Raw genomic sequence first — 19,516 nt, 5'->3', positions numbered from 1 at the left:
ATTAATTTCTAAATTGGGTTTCAGAGGGGTATGATTTAACTGCAACTTTCCAATGGGGTAAAGTGCTGAAACCCTTTTATACTGTATTTAATGGAAAATATATTAATCTGACAATATATTAAACTGACAAAGAATGATAACAAAAAGCTTACACAACAACTCTTGCTTACTGTTATAAACAAGTGATTAAACTTTTTATCAATTTTGGATTTAGAATCATAGTGACAAGTATTTAATGGACACTTTTCACATTTCTGTAGTTGTCAGAACTGATATAATTTTGGCTGTGTAAACATAGATACTGTTTAGTGGAAGTATAGCGGTAATGTAGCGGTCAACTGCAGCAAATGTGTTCTAATTTTTCCCCAGCAGCTACAGCCCCATAACAATAATAATAAATAAAGTTAATATAGTATCTGGTAAGGTGTCATGATCACAGTCTGTTCCTGTCATGTTCCTGTCACTTCCTGGACTACATTCCCCATAATCCTCTCTACCATTCATCTGCACTCACTCTACCAATCATTACACTAATCACCACACCCAGCTGCCACACATTACCTGGACTATAAAGGACTCACACACACACCACCTCACCGTGAAGTCTTGATTATCCTGTGTGTCAATTCCAAGTGTTATCCTGTTTTCCTGTCTGTTCCTGTCTTTGACCCTTGCCTTGTTATCCTGTTCCGTGGTTGATATCTGCCTGCCTTTGACCATTGCCTGTATTTTGACCACGATTCTGCCTCTTCCTTGTGATTCCTGTTTGCTCCTGTCTGACCCTGCCTGTACGACCACTCTAACTTCAATAAAGCTGCAAATGGATCTTACCATAAGTCTCCCTTCATTACAGAAGACTTCACCGCCACCACGATCCAGCAGCTTTCCCAGAGTTCATTTGTACGGTATGGACATTGATCAATTGTTGTTGTGGAGTACGCAGGGCACACGATCATTGGAGGAATAGGTAGCGGAATATTTGGACATTGCACAGTACTCACGTCTCCGCTGATCGCCCAGAGCAACGTCACGTCTCTAGATCAGTCAGGAAGCGGAGAGGGTTGCGTTCCAGCGTGGCTGACCCACCGTTGACTTCGGCACGAGCAGCTGGCATTCCGAAACCAACGTCGGCCGCTTCACACTCAAGCCAGCCGGTTGCAACGCACTCAAGTACCCTGGACGCGATGGACGAGATGGCTGCTTTGCCAGTGCCCACGGGCAAGATGGCTGCCCCCTAGAAGCTTAAGGATACAGGGGGCGTTCCAGCCATTGAGTCCGCTCCAGAACCCGCTCTAACCGGTGAACCCTCGCCTCAGCCTCGGAAGAAGAGGAGGAGGAGGAAGAAGGCTTTTCCGATTGGAAGGCTTCTGAGCCTTGAAGAAGAGCCTGCTGTGGGTCCGGAGACCACTCCAGAGGTCTCTCTTGCTCCGCCCAAGCATCATGCTCTGCCAGCACCGCCTAAGCGCCTTGCCCTGCCGGCACCACCTGCGCTCCTTGCCCTGCCGGCGCCACCTGTGCTCCTTGCCCTGCCGGCGCCTCCTGTGCTCCTTGCCCTCCCGGCGCCTCCTGTGCTCCTTGCCCTGCCGGCGCCACCTGACTTCCTTGCCCTGCCAGCGCCACCCGAGCTCCTTGCCCATGAACCCGCCACGGCTCCCGTTGAATTCCCCAAGAACTTTTTTTGGGGGGGCAGTATACCTGAGGGTGGGGAGCTTGTGGGTGGGGAGCTTGTGGGTGGGTACCCTGCCCAGCCACTGCCTTCATCTGCCTTTGAACTGTCACGGTCGCCCATGGACTATAATCCACTAGGGCCATTAATGGACTTTGACCCAACATGGTCATCTTTGGACTCTGTCCCGCAGTGGCTGCCCAAGCCACCTGACCTGCCGTGGCTGCCCAAGCCACCTGACCTGCCGTGGCTGCCAAAGCCACCTGACCTGCCGTGGCTGCCCAAGCCACCTGACTTGCCGTGGCTGCCCAAGCCACCTGACTTGCCGTGGCTGCCCAAACCACCTGACCCGCCGTGGCTATCCGTGGCACCTGACCCGCCGTGGCTATCCGTGGCACCTGACCCGCCGTGGCTATCCGTGGCACCTGACCCGCCGTGGCTATCCGTGGCATCTGACCCGCCAAGGCTGCCCGTGGCACCTGACCCGCCATAGTGGCCGAGTTCCTGGAACCTGCATTGGGGACCCTGTTCATGTCTGCATACCAGTCCCCAATGCACCCACCCCCCTCCCTAGCTGTTCCGTTTACGTCGCGAGGACGCGCCTTCCGGGAGGGGGGCATTATGTCATGATCACAGTCTGTTCCTGTCATGTCCCTGTCACTTCCTGGACTACATTCCCCATAATCCTCTCAAATGGATCTTACCATAAGTCTCCCTTTGTTACATAAGGACATATTATAATAATAATGCAATCAATCAGTCAATAAATAAAGTTTAACCCACTAGCATCTGGTCCATTGATGAAGCCATGTCTAATCGTTTTACAACAGGTGTCCAATCACAGCAGACTTCTGGAAAAACTGAATTGACCAATGACATTTGAGGTTACACTGAAACAAGATCGAGCGCGAGTGTGGGAAGTGATGACGTGCATGCTGTGAGTCGTGTCCGAGCATGCGAGGGCTTGATTTGCGCGCAGAGGAGATGTCATGCGCACAAGGGTTTAAAATGAGCTTGTGGGTTCCCGTTTCCTCGTGTGTAGATCTCTTAAGGCTGATTTATACTTCTGTGTCGAGTGTATGGCGTAGCTACAGCGTAGGCTGTTTGCACCAATCTTATGCTGCATTCACACGGGGCGCCAGCGTTAACGCTTCTCATTTACTTTGAATGGGTGACGTCATGCATTGCCGAATCGAATTGTGGGTTCCATCACGTCGCTTCACTTGCGTTGCAAGCGGCAAAAGTTGAAGATTTCTCAACTTTTCAAGCGCCAACGCAGGCATCATCCAATCAGATCACCCTATGCAAATACCCTAGAGCAGTTGCTAGCCAATTGCATTTAAGCAGCACTGGAAAGTAATGTGATTGGCTGTTATCACTGTAACGGTAGCGCCAACTTCAGACACGCCCTCCGTCAAGCGTTGACGCTGATGCCCCGTGTGAATGCAGCGTTAAGGCTGATTTATACTTCTGCGTCGGACCTACGCCGGAGCCTCTGCACTGTAGGCTATGCGTCTGTTTTCATTTATACTTCTGCGTCGTTGTCCGCGTTGCCGTGCATGCAGACCACTAGTAGGCAGTGTCCGCGATCATGTTGAGTATCAAGGCAAAAGCCGTAGAAGAAGGAGCATTGTCATGTACGTTGTCAGAGAAGCTTACAAATAGAAACGGCATAGAAGCGGCAAATAGGTAACGACTTTTGTTTGACTGCATGTGTCCCCTGAAAGAGAGTGTGTTTTCCATTCCTATGGAAGTTGTAAACGCTCACTCTTCTCCGAGTGTTCCACGCCAGTTTTTTGACCTGAGGGAGGGGTTCTAGCAGACCAATCACAGCGCTTGCGGTCCGCATAGAATTGACGCATTGTTACATTTTTGAAGAGGTGCACGTCAGGCTACGTCGTAGGCTACGCATGGTACAAACAGCCTACGATGTAGCTACGGCGTACACTTGACGCAGAAGTATAAATCAGCCTTTAGCCTACGACCTAGCCTGATGTGCACGTCTTCAAAAATGTAACAACGTGTCAATTCTATGTGGACCGCAAGCGCTGTGATTTGTCTGCTAGTACCCCTCCCTCAGGTCAAAAAACTGGCATGGCACAATAGAGAAGAACGAGCATTTTCAACTTCCATAGGAATGAAATATGCTCTGTTTCAGGGGACACATACAGTCATACTGCAACAAAAGTCGTTACTTATTTGCCGCTTCTATGAATTTTCTATTCGTAAGCTTCTCTGACAACTTACATGACAAGCTGCTTCTTCTTCGGCTTTTGCCTTGATCCTCAACATGACCGCGTTCACTGCCTTCTAGTGGTCTGCATGCACGTCAATGCGGACAACGACGCAGAACTATAAATGAAAACAGACGCATAGCCTACGGCGCAGAGGCTCCAGCGTAGGTCAGACGCAGAAGTATAAATCAGCCTTTATCCTCTCGCGGAAGTGATTTAAGGTCATTGCACACTGAGTTTGATATTCGCATGCAAAACTTTCGCACGTTAAAAAATAAAATCGACCTCACGTTATGTCAATCGCGTTTGCACACTGCCTCCGAAACTTTCGTCCGTCAAAAAATATTCAGATCAGGTTCGATTTTCTGCATTTTCCGCATCCATGGCACGCATTTTGAGAGACGTTTTGACAATTCAGAGCCACCGTACGTGAACGCAAAAAAGTTGATCCACGTCGTCTACAGCGCAAAACAGCGGCACTGAATGACAAACAAAGTGCAGAATACAAAGAGACCGAATAATATAAACACAGATTGTGCCAGTAGTAAAGCATCAAAAAGAGCCACTGACATCCTGAAGTAATCTTTGAAACGCTCGGATAATCCCGCAGCTCCTTGATGAGGTTAATTCTCCTTTCTCTCTATGTAATCTCGGGATTGAATGGACCCAATATTTCCTCTTTCTTTTTCTCTTTTTAAGAAGAGAGTAGACAACTAATCGTGCTCACTGCTTGAAGACTTCATTTTGTATTGTTTTGCAATTTATTTTGCAATTTTTTTTCGCAACGCACTCATTAATAAGCAAAGGACTCAGTGTGCAAGGCCTCTGTGTGTGACGAATTTTTAGGATTGCGAATACGAAAAAATGCATGCGAAAATTTCTGACTCAGTGTGCAAAGGCCTTTACTGGGTGCGCAAGCATCAGTTGTGCGCTCGGTCATTAATGGCATTATAATGCCGCCATAGGTTACCAATAACCTTTGTAGTACTTGATTCATACAATGTGCAGATCTACATACAAAGCATTTCCAACCTAATAAATGGACCAGATATTGCATTAAAAAAAAGAAGAAAAAAAAGAAAAGCATATTTTCTAGCCAAAATGACAGTCATAATGGTGTTACAGTAGGCTTGATTTACACTTCCTGCTTAACCCAGATCCTAAAACCTTAATTTATTTATTTACTGCCAGATAAAAAGTGTGAAAATTACTCACCTTGCACAGGGTAAGAATTACCATTCCAGAATTTCTGTAGTTCTTCTTCTTCACTTGGTACTTAGGATTAATACACTCCCACTGGATCTGTCAGAAAAATGTTAGTGAAACAAAACTACAGCACTATGCCATTCATTCAGCTTTGCAGTGAACTCCATTGAGCCACAAGATGGATTGCCTGGTCTTGCAGGTATTTCATCTGGTCTGAGATGTGCTTGTGATATATCTGTATGAGAGGAATATGCCCACAGGCTAAGAGGCACATTGACAGACGGATGTCTTAAAGACTCAGTATAACAAAGTGTCTGCAGTTGAGCTTTCAGAAAATGTGAGAGTGATTGGCTGTAAGCTAGCAGTGCTGGCGAGACTTTCACAAGCATGTCAGTGTTAATAAGTCACCTTTTGGCCAAGATCAGTTTGTAGTTTCTCTTGTGATAATGCCTGTCAGGACAAAAAAACATATGTCTATCAAAGCCAAACAGGTCTTCATTCAATTTACATTTGTAGTGTGAATACAAAAGCTCATGGAAAACCTAGTGATGCCAACAATCCAAAGATTTCAGTCTCAAATCCATGAGTTTTTTTAAAATGATGCAAGCACAATTATCTTAGCCTATTCTAAAGGCCGCAAATCAGGTCTTCTTATTGAAGAGCATGCGAGATGTTTTCTACCACCCCTAGAGACCGAAAGATCTGAGTTTCCTGCTGAAAATGAAGCACCTGTTTGTGAATCTCGCTAGCAGTGCAATCAGCATGCGCTGACGGATGAGGTATTGCACTGATTAACCAACACAACGAGAAGCGTATGTTGAAGCCTGTCGACTTTGCTCCTCTGAGCATTCAAAGGGATGACTGTGAATATGAAGTTATTGGAATTTAAAGCCACACAATAACTACTAATCAGCACAGCCGGTAATAGATTTCGAACGAGAAAAGTGATGAAACAGAGTGAACTCATTCAGACACCATAGACTGATGAGTGTGTGCGGCATGATAATAATGTGTGTGTGTGTGTGTGTGTTTTTGTATATATAATCTACAATCAAAAGTATGTGGAAACCCAAACATCACACCCACTAGATGACGCAGAGATTTGCTTCTGTTGACTCCATAGAATTATCTAGAAAATTATTTAGTTTTATTGGTTGTATTTAATATATATATATATATATAGGCCCTGTCAATTACCTGACATTACAATTTTTTTACTGTTTTTGAAAGAAGTCTCTAGTGCTAATTAAGACTGAGTCAAATGGAAAAAAATGATATTTAAGATAAATCGATTTTTACTTTCTCAAACAAATGTGAATGGCGCTTGCCTGTGCAAAGCTTGCTGCCATGCCAGGGTGTTGCTAAGATGTTCAGAGCGGTTAGTCTGTTGCTATGCAGTTGCTAGGGTGTTCTGGTTGGTTGCCAGAGTGTTGCTTTGCAGTTGTTAGCCCATTGCTATGCAGTTGCTAAGCTGCTCTGGTTGGTTGCCAGGATGTTGCTAAAGTGTTCAAAGTGGTTGCAGTTGTTAGCCTGTTGCTATGCTGTTGCTAGGTGTTCTAAAATATCTTACTCAGGACAGTACTAAATAAAAAAATAACATGCATTTTGTATGATCTCACTTATTTTATTAAAATTATTCACATTTTCACAGATTCTGCAAGTGGTTCACATACTTTTTCATGCCACTGTATATTTATATCAGTGAGGCCTCCATTGCCAGCAACATAATTTACACTTTCAGAAGCCCAGAAAGCTACTAAAGACATATTTAAAACAGTTAATGTGACTACAGTGGTTCAACCTTAATATTATGAAGTGAAGAGAATACTTTTTGTGCACCAAAAAACCCAAAATAATGACTTTATTAAAGGTGCCCTAGAATTGAAAATTGAATTTATCTTGGCATAGTTAAATAATTAGAGTTCTGTACATGGAAATGACATACAGTGAGTCTCAAACACCATTGCTTCCTCCTTCTTATGTAAATTTGATATGTGCAAACGACCTCTGAAGAACAGGCGAATCTCAACATAACACCGACTGTGATGCAACAGTCTCGATCATTAATATGTACGCCCCCAACATTCTCTTTAAAGCTGCTTTGAAATGATATGTATCGTGAAAAGCGCTATACAAATAAATGTGATTTTTGCATATACCAGCCCATGTTCAAGGCATTAGACAAGCCAGTATTAACGTCTTGATCTGTGCACAGCTGAATCAACAGACTTTATGCAGGTAAGCAAGCAAGGACAATAGTGAAAAATGGCAGATGGAGCAATAATCACTGACATGATCCATGATATCATGATAGTTTTAGTGATATTTGTAAATTGACTTTCTAAATGTTTTGTTAGCATGTTGCTAATGTACTGTTAAATGTGGTTAAAGTTACCATTGTTTCATACTGTATTCACGGAGACCAGAGCCATATCGTTATTTTCATTATTAAACACTTACAGTCGGTATAATTCATAAACACAACTTAATTCTTTATAAATCTCTCCAACAGTGTGTAATGTTAGCTTTAGCCCTGTTAGCCACAGCATGCCATCAAACTCATTCAGAATCAAATGTAAACATCCAAATAAATACTATACTTACATGATCTGATATGCTGCATGACAAACACTTTGTAAAGATCCATTTTGAGGGTTATATTAGCTGTGTGAACTTTGTTTATACAATGTATTATAGAGTTGTGAGCTTGGGGGCGGAGAGCGTGAGCATTTAAAGGGGACACACACAACTGCACAACTGTGCACAACTTCATAACTTTAAGGTTGAACCACCGTAGTCACATGAACTGCTTTAAATATGCCTTTAGTAGCTTTTTGGGGATCTGTTAATTATCTATCTTGCTAGCAATGGAGACCTCACTGAGCCATCGGATTTTATCAAAAATATCTTAATTTGTGTTCTGAAGATGATGAACGTAGGTCTTACGGGTGTGGAACGACATGAAGGTGAGTAAATAATGACAGAAATTTAATTTATCAACTAAGCCTTTAAGGTGTTCGGACTGGTTCCGAGGGCATTATAAGTGGTTGCCAAAGTGTTGCTAAGTGTTCAGAGTGGTAGACTGTGAATATGCAGTTGCTAGGGTGTTTTAAGGTGCTTAGCACTGAGGCTCAAAGGTTCAATTTCGGCTACATCAGACCACAGAATCTGGTCTTATTCTTTGAATTTCCACAGCCTTCCTCATGCCCTTGGGCAAGCTCCAGTCAAGACGATGTGATATGAGTTTTTATTAATGAAGGCTTTCTTCTTTGCACATTTCCATAAGCTGGAGTTATGAAGAATGCATGCTTTTGCTCTTACTCCATTCCCTGTGCTTCAGGGTATATTCAGTGCTTTAAAAATGTTATAATGTCCTTTTCGGGGTTCCCCCCCCCCCAAGTGTCTTAAGTCCTAGCAGTGTTTCCTTGCTAATTCAATGGAATATGTGGGTATAAATAGGTATAATTCTAAATAATTATATGAAACAGTTCAAAAGTCATGTTATTTGTGGATGGTGAACAATTGTATTGCGTCAAATTATTGTGTTGATGAGAGAATTTTGGAAGTAGGATCTGTTTTGTGACTGTGTATGTGAGTATGTTTATACCAGCTTCCCATCCATGGCTGACTTCATCTCCTTGAAGGTGGTTTGAAATTCTCCTATGAAGTCGTGTTTGCCGTTAGAATCCCAGTCCCATACTGTACACTACAACAAGAAAAAAAATGTGTAAAAAAGCTAATCACATAAAATTGACAATACACATCATGTTTATGATACAGCAGAATGAAACACAGAACCACCATTATCCTACATTTATAAGATGCTGATCTACATGTTTTATGAGGTAAATAAATTTATGATTAATTTCAGATTTGTGCAAGAAGGTGTGAGACTTCAGTCTCTAGAGAACTGTGATAAATATCCTGTGCCAAATAGTTTCCAATAACAGTACTAAAGGTCACATTGTCACACGTACACAAACACACACACACACACGTTTGTTTTGCTATCAAATTGAGGACATTCCATAGGCGTAAACTGTACATTCTATCCCCCAACACTACCCCTACCCCTAAACCTACCCATCACAGAAAACATTCTGCACTTTTACATTTTTAATAAAACATTGTTTAGTATGTTTTTAAAGCTATTTTAAATAGTCAATATTTCATATTTATATTGTAATACCAGTGTAATACCCATGTCATTATACAAATTTGTGTCCTCATAAATCACAAAAGCACGCACACACACACACACACCCACACACACTACACAAAAACGTATGCAATATTCTTCTTATGAGGCACCTGCAATAATGCAAAATTAAATACCGAATATCGTTTGTTCTTACCCCATTGGCAATTTGTTTTTTCTTGTTTTAAGCAAAATGTAGTGTGACTAATACAAGGACAAAATGCCTTGCTAATATGATAAGAAATTAATTATTAGTTATAATAAATTAATTATTATTTGTTTTAATTATCCGATATTATTTATAGATATTTTATTGGAACAATACTGGAAAAAAATGTGTAGTCTTTGAGTCGAACCCAATAATGTGATATTTAGCCCCTAAAATTGAGCTATTATGGGCTAGTTTTGAGTAGCAAATGGGTGAGTTTTGTTGTGAAAACCTGGCAACCCTGAATAGTAGCATCTCACAAATTATTGTACAGGGTGTAAAAATGCACACAAAGTAAACAGTGTGTCCAAACACCAAACACTGAGATAATTAATAGCATCACAAATGCAGCCAAAATGTAAACAGCATCAGCTTTTCTTGCTATAGTGAGACACAGTTCATTTAGAAGACCTTTTATCTAGTCAATGCTGAAACTGGAACAAGATGAGGAGTCTAAAGATTCAATATCTAATATTTGTGACAGTCATACAAATGTATAGACAAACTGCAGCAGGTCATCTTGTTATCATAACACTTCTTAAATTTTAATATCATTGGTCATGCTGTTGGTTTAAATATATAACACTCGTGTCTGTACGCTGTGTATATGTGTCATTGCGAGTGTTGGTGTGTGGCAGGAGTGGCAGGAAAACAGCACACTGTAGCATTGCTGTTAATGAATCATTGATGCCAGGACATAAGCGGGTGGTAATCAAAATTTGAAGGCCATTTAAAATATTAATACAGAGATGCTGTGGTTGACTTTTCAGCTGAAGAAGCGAGAACAAGCAATAACTCAATATGCAAAACTGACACCTGCACCTCTTCTCAATATAAAGTTTGGAAACATCCCCAAAAGATGGATGAAGAGATGGTGTGTTTCTTTTATCCTGGGCTCCAGACACAATGAAACAGCAAAATGAAATGAAACGAAGCAAAACGAAACAAAACTGAAATAATATAAAATAAAAGACTGCCATTGGCCTTCTAAAATGAAACATTTTTTTGCAAAATATTATTAATTGACTCCAAATGTGTAATTAAAACAAATGTCTCCAAGTTCATTATGAATCGATCATAGCTGGCATGCACTCTAATGCACTCTTTTGGTTTCCTTTGGGACGTTACATCAATATTTGTCAAAGATTTAATAAAGTGCTTAAATGATAAATGACTATGTCAAAATCTACACAAAAACATTGTTTATCGCTTTGAGAAACAAAACATAACCCACTTACTGTAAGTTATCTCACAATTGCACTTTCATAACTCCTATTCTTTCATTCTAGAATAATTGTATGACATAATTTACATAATTTGGGTTTATGCAATTGTATCAAGGTTTACAACAGATGGGGCTCACAACAGCAGAAAAAAAGCAAAACAGCAGAGTGATTGTGAGCTTTCAACATAACATGATGGTTTAACTGCCCTGTTTTATACATCTATTGATAAGTAAGTCTCACAACATGAATAAAACGTAACTACGGCTCCGTAACTGTGAATCTGAATTCAAAATGTGTTTTCACTGCGGAGAGGAGACATTGCTGTCTGTGGTGTATTGAGTGTAAAGAAGTCATGAATATTAAACAAACCAGTTCATGTTTATTCAAGGACATGTCACCTAAAATAACTGTTTTCCCATCTGTCTGAAGATGTCCTTGACTGTCCAACATCACCTATACATTTTTGGACTCAATCAACAATGTTATTGAGTATTAGATTGGTAATTTCTTTTAACCAGCTTTAAATGAACATGTTGCACAACTGCTCATTTAGCCACTTGATATAATTGTCAAAGGCTTAATTCAAAGTGGCTTGTTTCCAAGAATTTAGAGAATTAGTTCATCTGCTGTAAGTGGTGGTTATTTTCAAGTAAAGCTGAGAGCAGCAAGGTAAAGTGCCAACGCTGAGCTGATCAAGGGATTCAGCTCTTAAATAAACATATTGAGACATCAGCTCTTAATTTTGCTCTCTCTGTCTTTTTCTTGGCCCGTATCTTTTACTTTCTCTAAAATGTCACCAGCACAGTATGTGAACGTTTTAAAAAGGTTTTAGTTCCAAACTGCTTTTGTGCTGAATCTCAGTGTGTGGTGCGGCAGACAAAATCTGAACTCTGTGCTGTTATAAGAATACAAAGAGAACCATCTTTAGAGCCAGATTATTACAATACAGCTATCCTATCCTATCCTATCCCCACTTCTGCATTGGCATACCAATGAGTATCTTACACCTGCAGTGCTGAGCTCTGAATAAGTGTGTGAGACAGAGAGAGAAAGAGAAGAGGGAATGTTTGCTGTTTTCTATTTTAATACATTTTAAAATGTAATTTATTCCAGTGATGGCAAAGCTGAAATTTCAGTAGCTATTAATCCAGTCTTCAGTATCACATGATCCTTCAGATATTATACATGCTAATTTGGTGCTCAAGAAACATTATTGAAAACAGTTTGTTTTTGCTGCTTAATTTTTTCTGTTTTTAATCATCATCAAGATATTCAAATGCATGGTTTATGAATTTATGTTCAAATTCATATGAATATATAAAGGAAAGTAAGTATTTAAGTCCTGTAACTTTAACCACTGGTTCGTTTTATTAAGTCAAGTAATAAGATTAAAAATGGATGCTAAATAATTCTACAAGAAAATACAAAAGTATTTCATATCAACTACCCTAATTATGACCTTAAGATTTGAATACCACAGTATATACAGTATGTGAAGTCAACAAAGCAGTATTTTGAGTCTAAACTCATTTTTTTATCCTAAATCATTCATGTCTGGTAGATAACAGGGCTTCTTAAAGTCCTGAAGTCCGAAAACGTTTTTATAACTGGACCCAGGGACAGAAAGTTCCAAACCCAGAAGGACTGTGTGGGCTTGAATAGCCTAAGTGCAGTAACATCAATTTCTGTCACTGGTTCCACCATGTCTGCTCCTCTCAGCCAACTGTCAGGACCCTCCAAACAGCCGGCCTCCATTTACCCGGTCAGTAATTAGCTCACTATGAAAGATGTCAGCTGCAATGGTGAGGCAGAATGGATAGGACTGCCATTACATAAATCTGCCAAGATGATTCTAATCTAATGTGACCAAATGGTCACGCTGAGGCCAAAATAGAGAGAAAAAGAAAGAAAGACACTGACATAAAAGCCTTGTATGAAGTGTGTTCACATTGCTGCAGTATATCTTTTGATTAAATGATTCACAGCTTTGTGTCAGAAATATCTTAAAAAGCATATCTAATTATCATATCAGTATGCATAATAATGTAATTAATTATTAGTGGAAATAGCTGTCCTACCTTTAACTCCCGCTCATGGTCACCACTGCAGAGTGTGTTTAAAGAAACTTTGAAGGATTTCCAGACAGGACTGAGATTGTTCATAATGGTCTGTAAATAGGAAAATACCAAGATCAGTTAATACATGTACAATATATTTGTTAAATATGTATTTATTTTACATGTTTTCAGATGCATGTGTGTATATCTATCAGTCTCACTTCTGTTCTGTGCACCAGTGATGCTGTGCCATCATCATTCACTCTGAAGATTTCCAGAAATGGATCCGACTTGCTAAAAAAGTCCTGAACAAAGAAAGAATCAAACTCATTCAACGTTATCAGATGTTTGTCTCAATATTGTTGTAAAGTGCCTGTTGAGCAGTTACAGAGATGTCACACCTTGTCATCCAGTTTCTTGGCACTGAAGGCAAGCTCCACGTAGTCATCATTCCCAGACAGCTCTTCAGCTGTGACCTGTGATTTCAAAGAAGTCATAGCTCAAATAATGACAAAAGAGCACAAATTTGCAGTGTGAAATAAATTTGGGGGTGAAACGCCTATTCTTACTGTAATAGATGATTTGCCAGTTGTGTTTCCTTGCTTCAGTAAAGATTTAGACAGTTTTCTTTGTGATACAATCTATGAAGGAAAAGGAGAGGACATGAGGCAAGCAGATACACTTATACAGAAAACCAGACTGTAAACTCTAGCAAGTTATGAACTCATTCTAAGATATAAGGGCCAATGTACTACGTTAATATGAAGTAATTTTCCATATTGATTTTCCATTTTTCAAATTAGCAAACACCATTCCAAAAACCACAAACTGACATAAAAAGCAAAGAGTCAAACTGCCCAACTAAATGAAACACTGATCACCATAACGGTAACCAACCATTTTCAATAAAATCAACATCAGCATCTAAACCTCTGTTAATTCTTGTGTTTCTCTTTCCTTCAGTGATTCTGCTTGTTATCATTAGGTGTCTTCAATGCTGCATAAAAAATAAAGAGTTCTTAATTCATCTTTGACGTCTGTCTGTTATGCAGATATTTTTGTTTCAATTTTATTTAAACTTTACTCATTTTAAAAGGTTGACATTTAAGGAATTAATTTGATTAATTCTAACTCAACTGTAGCATATCACTTTTTAACAGCGAGAAACAAAAGAAGTGTCTGTTATTACCATCCAAATGCTTCAGTTTCCTGTCCTCACATGAACTCTCCTTTCCTCAAGTCCTCTTCACCCTCTTATTTTCTTATATACCACTGGTTGTAGCCTTTTTTATTACAGACTAGATAAAAAGAGTTGAGTAATAGTCCATCTGCCCACCAGGCATCTTCACGCTCTCGTGAGCTCTCTGCTACCCTTTTGAATCCACACAATCCCTCTCATGTACTCATCCTCTCTCTTACTCACTCATTCCATTCACAAGCTTTCATCTTCCCTACTGTGCTTCAGTTAAGTGTGCACTCTGCTGCTCCTCCATGCATTCACCTGTCCAAGCGTACACTCCATGGCACCCAGGAAGTCAGCCTCTTTGAGTCCATTATGGTTGCTACTGATGTCATGGAGCTCAAAACGGAGGCGCTGCACTTCCTCAAAATAGTAGTCAACTGTGAAGACTTTGGAGAAAACTGGAATGATGCTGCTGCGAATCACCTCTGTCCGATCCACCTGGAACAAATCAGAACATGGCAAATGTCAAACTCCGCTCTGCTGTTTTGATTTACAGTTTTTTTTTTACAATCATTTCGGTACCAGTTTCAGAATATTGATGTCATTTTTTAAAACTCTAGACACAAAATTCAAAACAATCATCACTTGTAAAACAGGCTGTCTGTAATGTATAGTTTTGTTTCATGTTCATGTCTTTTATTTTGTAGTTTGATTCTTGTCTCTGTCATGCTTCCCTTGCTCCTCATGTGCTCCCTTAGTCAACGTGTCATGTGCTGATTGGTTATTTATGGTCATGTGGTTTCTGAGTTGTTTGTTCATTGGTTCCCTTGTTCCTTGTGTCACTTGCCCATTGGTTGTCTTAGTCATGTGTTCCCTAAGTTCATGTATTTAAGCCTCTTGTTCCCCATGTTACTTTGTTGTGTATTGATAATGTAACCCTGTTGTTTGTGAGTGTCATGTTCAAGTCAAGTGGTTTCTTTGTTTGTTTGCTCACTTTTGGATTACAATAAACTGCATATGGGTTCATCAAGCTCACCCTCTGTGGAATGATTGTAACAGAATACATAACCAACAATATGGACCCAGCAGTTTCTCGGCTGTTGAATCTTCGTCAAGGGAGAAGAGCTATAGAGCAGTGGTTCCCAAACCTGTCCTGGAGGACCCCCAGCCCTGCACATTTTGTATTTCTCTCTCATCAATCACACATGATTCAACTCATGTGCTCATTAGTAATGACAAGACCTGAAATGGGTGTGTCAGAAATAGGGAGACATACAAAATGTGCAGGGCTGGGGACCCTCCAGGACATGTTTGGGAATCACTGCTATAGAGTCATTGTCAAAGATTTTTTGTGTTTATTGGATCATGTACCTTGGGACGAGACTTATTTAAAATGGTGCTTTCAACGCGGATTGGACGATGAATTCGCTGAACTCATGCCCTCAGTTGAGCAGCCCTCTACACTATGCCAGCAAATGGACTTTAATTTGTTATTAAGTGGATCAAGTTTCACGGTGAGTCAGGATAAGGCACATGCCAAGCCTGAGCCTCTTCATGTCATGTCTGCCATGCCAAAGTTTGTTTACACCATGCCTGCCCAGCCAGAGGCTGTTCACATAATGCCGGCCAAGTTTAAGCCTGTTCACATTATGCCTGCCACGCCTGAGTCTCTTTACAAGATGGCTGCGGAGCTTGGTCCACCACTGCTTCAAAGCCAAGGTCCATCAGTGCACCAGGACCCTCTGCCTCTGTTCCACGTCCCAGGTCCGCCCGGGGCACCAGGACCCTCTGCTCCATGGACCAGATCCACCCATGCTCCATGGTCCAAGTCCACCCACGATCCATGGTCCAAGTCTGCCAACGCTCCATGGTCCAGGTCCGGCCATGTTCCACGGCCCAGGTCCGCCCATGCTCCACAGCCAAGGTCCGCCCATGCTCCATGACCCAGGCCCGCCATTGTCATGCCGTGGTCTAGGTCCTGTCCTCTTGCACGGGCCTGGCCCTCCATCCCTCCCCCAAGACCGCCTCCACTCCACCACTCTCCTGGACTTTCTAGTCACATCTAGTTTTTTTTTTTTTTTGTTGTTGTTGGAGCCGCCCATAGAGGGGGAGATCTGTAAAGTATAGTTTTGTTTCATGCCTTTTATTTTGTAGTTTGATTCTTGTTGCTTATTTGTGCCATGTTTCCCTTGCTCCTCATGTGCTGATTGGTTATTTATGGTCATGTGGTTTCTGAGTTCTGTTTGTTCATTGGTTCCCTTGTTCCTTGTGTCACTTGCCCATTGGTTGTCTTAGTCATGTGTTCCCTAAGTTCAAGTATTTAAGCCACTGTTTTCCATGTTACTTTGTTGTGTAACCCTGCTGTTGGTGAGTGCTTTAGTCAAAAGTCTGCTCATAGTCAAGTCAAGCCATGTCAAGCCATGTCTGTGTGTTCATGTTTTGGATCTTAATAAACTGCACATGGGATCATCAAGCTCACCTTCAGTGGACAGACTGTTACACTGTCCGATGTTCAAAACTGCATTGTGCATGCATATCTTTAAAGAAGCCTTGCACTTGTAGAATCACTGCTTCAAATAACACATTTATTGTGAAATATCATAGGAACATTACTTTAGATCATCCACACACAAGATAGTTTCCCATAGTTTCAATGTGTACTTGTTTGTACAATCTTTAAATATTGTTGTACAAAATATGTGATGCATGATTCATTACGGTTCTACACATACATACACCACTATAATAGGACTACAGAGAATAGTACAGACACAGTGGAATCATTGAACAAAATCTGAAATTGATGAAATAATCAAATCAAATCAAAGGAAAAATTTAGCTACAAAAGAAAAACTACAGTACAGTAAAATGTCAACTGCAGTGTTCCTCACTGCACTTCTGTTTCCATCAACCCTTGTTTTGTGGATTTGACCACAGGCTCTCAACCACATCAAAATGGATCTTTTCATTAGCTAAACATCTCGGAAAGAATCTTCTGGCATGGCGAATCCAGGCCTGACACTGCGATGTCATTGCATGTGTCATCCATGGCCTGGAGAAGACTGACTTATCCGCGAGGGCGCCTACCATTTACCTTCCACCCCCATGTGGGCCATCTTGCATACAGTAATGTCAAATCTAAACATGTGGTCTGTAAACATAAGTACATGGGACCATAGAAACTGTGTCTGATAAAGAATGATGATGAAATATTACATCCATAGATAATGTAGTCCAACTGAGTCATGTTCTGTGGTAACTGTTAACCTGAAACTTTCATGATTTAAACATGGAATATTGTTCATCAGTTTCCATAAAAACTATGCATCAAGAGCAACAGTTACTTATTTTGAGCCAGTTATATTAATTGATAGTTAGATCACTGTAAAACTCCTGTACACTTCTTATCAGAGCTATATATATATATATATAAATTTTTATTTTTTTTACCCAAAATGAGGAAATGTGAGCATTATGGAGCGCTAAAAACTCTCATGTATTATATATTTCATTCGAGCCGGAGCCGCCCTTGTCCAAGAAAGTTCAAGACTCATACTCAATTTTTTTGCGTATATATGCGGCATTATATTGACTCCATACATCCAGCTATTACTGCAGCTAAATATAAAACAGATCGAAACATTTTGACTGATGTTAAGTGAGTTTGGATTAAAAAACATGGTATTGATCTCATAAATTGACGTGTTTTGATGCTACGCTAAGCTGACATGCTAGCAAGCCCTTAATATTCTACTGTTGCTACAGTAATGAAAGCAACTTTCAGGTGCATCAGACTGACATAAACTGTGTGCTCTTATTACAGTGCTGTGGTTATTTCAGCTAACAGTTTGCTTTGTACAATCAGTTTAACAGTATTTACATCAAGAGGGCAAACTTCAACTGAACTGTGCACATCCATTTTAGACAATTGTGTTAAGCTCTTGCTTCGTCCATGCAATAAATGCACATCTTTGAATGAGTGGGGGTTTTCTAGCTGCACAGGTATGACCATTGTCAATCAGCACACACAAGTAAGTGGAAGTGAGCAGCAAAGCGCGGTTCAACTCTTTATCACATGTGCCAGTTGTTTGAAAAGTGCCAAAAAACTGGACAAAGGCTAGCTCGCGCCCGTTGCTCTGGTGGCCCTGCCCCTGACAGAACCCAAGACTACAGATTAGATTATTACAGCAAAATGATTTAAAACTATGGATATACCTGTTGTTTGCCTTCCCCTGTTGGAGCAAGGGGATTTCTCCCTGGAGGATCACACAAGGAACTTTCTAGATCTAGTGTGCTTCACTCACTACCCTGACCACTGACTGTGTGTATTCATATCCCCACTTTGGACCCAGAACCCAGCCAGCCTTCAGCCATCACTGGGACGGAGCATAAGCCAGAGCCCATTGCAAACTCAGAACCCGAGCCTGTCACAAAGCAAGAGCCAGAGCGATCACCACAAGTTACTTTCTTCCTTAGCACATGTCGACGGAATGGATTGGAGCCCGCCCACATTCTCGACGCTGAGGTGCATGTTATAAACGTATTTGATGAGATAGATGATATAGTGTTTCCTGGTCTACCTTCTCCGCTGATCCCATTCAATTTCAAGTCATCTTTGTCACCGCTGGATAAGCCCAGTTCTAAGACGTCTTTGTCTCCTCTGGTTCAGGCCAGTTCCAAGTCGTCTTTCTCATCGCTATTTCAGTCCAGTTCCAAGTCTTCTTCGTCTTTACGGCACTGCTTAAGCCCAGCCCCAAGTCTTTCTTGTCGCCACTGGTTTCATCCAGCACTAACTCTCGTTCATTGTCCAGCACTAAGTCTCCTTTGACGTCCAGCACCAATTCACCATATTCAGTGTTTTTCTTGATTATATGGAACTGCTAATGTGTAGACTACTTTCCAAATTAACTGGTTAACTTGTTAGTTTTAGACCAATTGATTACACTATTAGACTAAATGTTGCAAAGGTTTGTGGACCTAAACAGTTGTGTTATGTTTTGTATTGTGCTAAGTTTGCATGTATTTGCACCTATGAACTTATAAAGAACATTTAATTAATGGAAGTGAGTTTTTTTTATTTCATAATCTTTGAGTTTCTTGGTGCGTGCCCCACTACTGTGATATATGCATTTATCAATTTTAAAGGATAAGTTCAATTTCAAGGAACAGTTCACCCAAAAATGAAAATTCTGTCATCATTTACTCACCCTCATGTCATTCCAAACCTGTAAGACTTTTTTTTTCTGCGGAACACAAAAAAAGATATTTTGAAGAATGTTTGTAACCAAACAGTTGTTGTAACTGTAACCCTGTATCTTTCATTTTATGGACCAAAAAAAAAAATACACAAAGACATTCCTCAAAATATCTTTTGTTCTGCAGAAGAAAGAACCATATACATGTTCAGACTGACATGAGGGTGAGTAAATGATGACAGATGACATCTTTTTAGTCACATTATGGTAATAAGTATATAAAAATAAGCCTCATTGTTGCTTTACAGTAGTGTAAAAAGGAATGCAGGGGAGAATGTGCTCA

General features: G+C 40.7%; 1 protein-coding gene across 1 annotated transcript in view; it reads right to left on the bottom strand.

Moving 5' to 3' along the window:
- Positions 1-19,516, bottom strand: part of cpne4b (copine IVb) — a 36,800-nt gene that overhangs the window by 11,719 nt on the left and 5,565 nt on the right. The window contains exons 3-9 of the mRNA XM_067411005.1: positions 14,297-14,476; positions 13,365-13,436; positions 13,197-13,271; positions 13,017-13,100; positions 12,817-12,906; positions 8,714-8,812; positions 5,116-5,202 (exon numbers count right to left, since the gene is read on the bottom strand). Of these exons, the coding sequence (XP_067267106.1) occupies positions 5,116-5,202; positions 8,714-8,812; positions 12,817-12,906; positions 13,017-13,100; positions 13,197-13,271; positions 13,365-13,436; positions 14,297-14,476 (687 nt within the window). The remainder of the gene's footprint in view (positions 1-5,115; positions 5,203-8,713; positions 8,813-12,816; positions 12,907-13,016; positions 13,101-13,196; positions 13,272-13,364; positions 13,437-14,296; positions 14,477-19,516) is intronic.

This window comes from Chanodichthys erythropterus, chromosome 15, assembly GCF_024489055.1.
Source record: "Chanodichthys erythropterus isolate Z2021 chromosome 15, ASM2448905v1, whole genome shotgun sequence".
NCBI classification, from domain to species: Eukaryota; Metazoa; Chordata; class Actinopteri; order Cypriniformes; family Xenocyprididae; genus Chanodichthys; species Chanodichthys erythropterus.
The sequence above is the reverse complement of the archived record's forward strand: the minus strand, read 5'-3'. Positions and strand labels throughout refer to the sequence as shown.